This window comes from Hipposideros armiger, unplaced genomic scaffold (assembly GCF_001890085.2).
Source record: "Hipposideros armiger isolate ML-2016 unplaced genomic scaffold, ASM189008v1 scaffold_41, whole genome shotgun sequence".
NCBI lineage: Eukaryota > Metazoa > Chordata > Mammalia > Chiroptera > Hipposideridae > Hipposideros > Hipposideros armiger.
In genome coordinates, this window is record NW_017731391.1 from 2,408,893 (window position 1) to 2,414,294 (window position 5,402).

General features: G+C 40.7%; 1 protein-coding gene across 1 annotated transcript in view; it reads left to right on the forward strand.

The window, feature by feature from the left end:
- NUP43 (nucleoporin 43) overlaps positions 1-5,402 on the forward strand; it is a 15,420-nt gene that overhangs the window by 6,566 nt on the left and 3,452 nt on the right. Inside the window, exon 6 of the mRNA XM_019638914.1 lies at positions 3,737-3,859. Within this exon, the coding sequence (XP_019494459.1) occupies positions 3,737-3,859 (123 nt within the window). The remainder of the gene's footprint in view (positions 1-3,736; positions 3,860-5,402) is intronic.

Genomic DNA, 5,402 nt, shown 5'->3' on the forward strand with positions numbered 1-5,402 from the left:
GTCAAGGTGGGTTCTGGATCAGCAGAAAAGGTGCCACCCAGCCAGGGCTGAAGTTACTGCCATTGTCATTGTTGCCAGCAACCTGGAGCTTCTTCCCTCTTCCACCTTCCGGTCGCCCACAATAGTACCCCCATTGGCAGGCCCGCCTGGAAGGCAGATGGCAAGGAAGCTTGGAAAATTGAGTTTGTCCCTGCAATACATGGCAGAGCGCGGAATAGTGGGAAAGCGGACTGAGAGCAAAAAGGAAAAGAACTGGGCCAAATACGGTGGCTAACTGTGAAGAAGAGTGAAGCGCAGCAGAAGGATAAAGAATCGGGGAAGAGGGGCTACTCTAGTATAAGGAGCAGAGGCCTGAGAGAAGTTAAGAGTCAACAAAAACATGAAAGCTTTCCAGGCAGAGGAGACAGCAAATACTAAGGACTTGAGACAGGCAGAGAGCAGCAAGGAGGCCAGTATGGCGGCAGTTCAATGAATGGGGTGGGGGGTAGTAGGGGTAAGGAGAGGTAGCTGAAGAACAGGACTTTGTAGACTGTGATAAGCACCTTAGATTTTATTCTAAGTGTGATAGAAAACCATTGGAGAATCGTGAACAAGGGAGTGGCATGATGTAACTTAGGTTCCCTAAGAATCACTTGGGCTGCTGTGTAGAAAATGAACTATGAGGAGAGGGACAGTGAGAATGGAGGCAGGGAGACCAGGTAGGAGATTTATCGGTTGTTCTAATGTTAATTTTCACAGTATTCAAGAGTAATGTAAAAATACAACAGCAGTAAAATATGAAAAACTGAGGGAAAAGCTAAAACCGTTCCAGAAAAATTCTGGAGAAACATGGGATGTGTAGAGCGTGTAGCATATGTATGCTAACTTTGTTTATTGAGAAACTGAAATTTTTATCTAAGGATTAACTAAGTGCTTGGTTTTTACTTCCTATCTCTGCTGTCTAACATTTGAAATTTTGAGGAACCTTTGTTAGACTAGAAGTAAAGCCATTTACTGTGTCTAGTGTTGCAAGGCACAGATTGGACACTGGAAAGGTAAAACAAATATAAACTCTGTAACCTATTCTTAAAAAATACTTAACTTAGTTATAGAGAAAGGAGCATGTAAAGGAGCATGATAAGAGAAATGTAGGGTAGTGAATTAGTGGTGCATAGAATGCTAAAGGCTCCAGGGAGAGAGAAGCACGAATTAGTGTTGTCTAAAAAAGCCGCTTAGAGAAGGCAATTGAGCAGGGTTTGCCAGATTTAAGCCTCACTAATTATTAAGCTTCAAGACAGCAGAGACTTGACCTCATATTCCCAGCACTTAGCACGAAGCCTGGCACATAGTAGTTACTCAGCCAGATAAAGAGTAAATCTATCCTTACTTGATCTGGCAGAAAGTTGAGAGGAAAGAAAACTGCAAATAATACCTTACACTGAAATATGCTGCTTCTGCCTCAATTCTGTATTAAATGCAGAGCACTGTTAGAAATAAAAGTTTATCTAGTAGTGTTCTAAACTTCTACTTTTAAGAGCAGTTACCTAAAATAAAGGGTAAGAAAAAAGATCTAAAGCAAGCTGATTGTATTTTTAGAAATACAGAAATAAAGCTATTTTTAGAAGTACTCATCTAAAAATGTGTCCAGAAATTATTATGATCACTTGATTTTTTTATTACCCAAGAGCTTAGATTTCTCTCTTTTTTTTTTTNTTTCTTAATCCAGTCATCTACCGATGGGCATTTTGGTTGTTTAAAAATATGGAACGCTTCACGAATTTGCGTGTCATCCTTGCGCAGGGGCCATGCTAATCTCTGTATCATTCCAATTTTAGTATATGTGCTGTCGAAGCGAGCACAAGTGGATTGTACTTTTAAATCATGACTTGAGAGAAGTTTGTATTAATGTTTGGATGAAAGTACAAAAGAGCAAACATATCAGTACTGCAACTTCTCAATTTAAGTTTCACATTATTACCTTGGAAAGATAAAAAAAAACTTTTAAGATTATATTTAAGATAAAGCAAATAAAAAGATAGAAAAATTTTTGCCTCTTCCAGTTATAGCTATGCCCAGGAAAATAAAAGAATAAAAAGGAATAGGATATGCCCTGATAGAGTCTGATGTTGGCAAACCCAGTGATAGTGGAATTACAAACTTTCAGATCTCTTCTTAACAGCCCCCCACGCTTTTTTTTTTTTTTAACTTTTTTGGGGAACAGTGTGTTTTTCCAGGACCCATCAGCTCCAAGTCAAGTCGTTGCCTTCAATCTAGTTGTGGAGGGCGCAGCTCACTGGCCCATGTGGTAATCAAACCGGCAACCTTGGTGTTATGATCCCGTGCTCTAACCATCTGAGCTAACTGGCCGCCCCTTACCAGCCCCTTTTTAACTTCCAGACTGTAATGTTAAGCAATGCACACATACATGTAGTAGATTGTAATGTATTATTTTGAATTCATCCTGACTCTTGGCTAGAAATGAAATAAGATATTTTATAGGGGTTTGTTTTCTAATTTGAAAATAAATAAATACTTAATCTAGATTTGGGCAGTTTGGTTATGGCTGTATGGGCTGGGGTTTTTTGTTTTTAATTTTGGGAGGTGACGTTAATTAATAAGATTATATGAGCTTCTAGTGTACATTTCTATAATACATCCTCTGTGTATTGCGTTGTGTTTTCACCACCCAGAGTCTAGTTTCCTTCTGTCACCATACATTTGACCCCCTTTACTCTCTTCCACCTCTCCCACCTCCCACTCTGGTAACCTCTACAGGCTGGTTTGTTTCACTTTGTTTTAATGACACAGTATGAATATACTTTACACAGAGACTCACCCAGAAGACATTCTCCTCATAAGGAAGATGACGTTTTTATGTTTTGTGACATGATGTTTAATTGTGGTAACTATCCGAATGAAAATTGCTAGGATGCAAACATGTGCCTTGCACTTTTTATGCTACATCCCAGGCACTTTCTATTGCTGCCTCTTTAAGGTCACCTAATCCAGAATCACAGAACCCTTGTTTACAGACTACTGGGTTTATCTGTATGCTACACAGAACTTCCTAAGACTGCAGATAACTTCCTGGCCAGTCATTGGCTCCCAGATGTCTATTGGCACACAAAGTCCCCTTAAAGTGTAGAGCTTGAGGGGTCCTCAATCCCAAGTTGGCTTCTTAACATCCCTGCATCTGAAACTAGATCCCAGATTCTTGGGGTATTTCCAGGTTTGGGTTTGCTAGGAGCTGGTTGCTAATTCTGTGATATAGACCAGAAGTATCCAGAGTCCTGGCATGAGCCAAAATTGGACTCTGCCTCTTTGAAATTTATTTGTATATTACTTTTATGGTCTTCTCTCCTAGTCTTTCCAGCAATATAGCCTGCATGCATTAATGACATAGGAATTAAAAATAAGAAAACGTAAACCAATTTTTAAAGTCTTTTCAGAATTATTCCATTGTCATACTTTTAAATAAAAAAAAGTAGTAGGTCAGATGATTAGCATTAATTTTCATTCTTTTGCTGGCCCAGTACACAAGTAGATTTACTTGACTTCTCTGTCCTGTCTACATGATCTAGCCATTTGGAGAGTTATATTAGATCTTTTTTTAAATTCCGAAGCCTTTGGTTTTTATCACAGACTTGGGGTTTGAAGGTGTATGGTGGAGGTTAATGGGAAATGATGCCCAGACACAAGATTTTAATATTCGTTCAGCTGATCTGCACAGGATAAGCTCCTTGGTTCCTTCTTTTAGTGTGGGAAGTCCACTTCCACCCATCCAACCCAGACCACCTGTTCACCTGCTCTGAGGATGGGTCCCTCTGGCACTGGGATGTCTCTACAGATGTACCTGAAAAATCGTCCCTCTTTTACCAAGGTAAAAAGTTTTCATGAAGATTCTTGAGTGTAATTGTATCATACTTCTAAATACCAAATTAGAAATTCTCAAAATTTTAAATGTTGCCATTCTGCCTCAGGGTAAATTCTAGTATCATAGAGCTTGAAACCTGTCGGCTGTTTACAGCTGTACTGCTGATGACGAGAAATGCTATTAGCTGGCTAACTTTGGACAGCCGGGGGTCTTGTTTTGTAAGTGCATTGTCCTGGGCCCTCATGCCGTAGGACAGGCATGGACAGCTCTTTTATATTACATTACCAAGGGTGTGTGGCAAGACAGAAGTTTATCTTTTAGGTATTAAGGTACTGTTTTCTCTTCAGACTAAAAGGCCCTGTCTCCTGATTAAAGACAGGTAAGTAAAGGTCAGCCAGAAACCATAGACTTATAATCAAGGGGTATTTTGTTTTGTTTTGTTTTGGGCATTTTCCAAGCTTCCTGATTTTGAGTTTGTCTGTTGTTCCAAAGTTCATGAGTTTATTCATTCAAATGTTTATCAAATGCCTACCGTGTGCTAGGCACTCTTCTAGGTGTTGGAGCATACTACAGTGAGCAGAACCAAACGTCTCTCTACTCACATGAAGCCCATATTCTAGCAGACAGTAAATAAATAGATGTTTCAGGAAAGGTCCAGTCAAAAAAACAAACTACTCTAGATTTAGAAGGAATTGGTTTCACATGTGTTCAAAGGGCTAGAAGAACAAAAAGGAAGATAAGAATGCTAGAAGAGCAAATAGGAAGAAAGAGTAATGCCCAGAAATTTAAAAAAAAAAAATGCATTAATAGCTCTGCTGCTGCGATGTTGGAAGTACTGTCAAGGTGGGTTCTGGATCAGCAGAAAAGGTGCCACCCAGCCAGGGCTGAAGTTACTGCCATTGTCATTGTTGCCAGCAACCTGGAGCTTCTTCCCTCTTCCACCTTCCGGTCGCCCACAATAGTACCCCCATTGGCAGGCCCGCCTGGAAGGCAGATGGCAAGGAAGCTTGGAAAATTGAGTTTGTCCCTGCAATACATGGCAGAGCGCGGAATAGTGGGAAAGCGGACTGAGAGCAAAAAGGAAAAGAACTGGGCCAAATACGGTGGCTAACTGTGAAGAAGAGTGAAGCGCAGCAGAAGGATAAAGAATCGGGGAAGAGGGGCTACTCTAGTATAAGGAGCAGAGGCCTGAGAGAAGTTAAGAGTCAACAAAAACATGAAAGCTTTCCAGGCAGAGGAGACAGCAAATACTAAGGACTTGAGACAGGCAGAGAGCAGCAAGGAGGCCAGTATGGCGGCAGTTCAATGAATGGGGTGGGGGGTAGTAGGGGTAAGGAGAGGTAGCTGAAGAACAGGACTTTGTAGACTGTGATAAGCACCTTAGATTTTATTCTAAGTGTGATAGAAAACCATTGGAGAATCGTGAACAAGGGAGTGGCATGATGTAACTTAGGTTCCCTAAGAATCACTTGGGCTGCTGTGTAGAAAATGAACTATGAGGAGAGGGACAGTGAGAATGGAGGCAGGGAGACCAGGTAGGAGATTTATC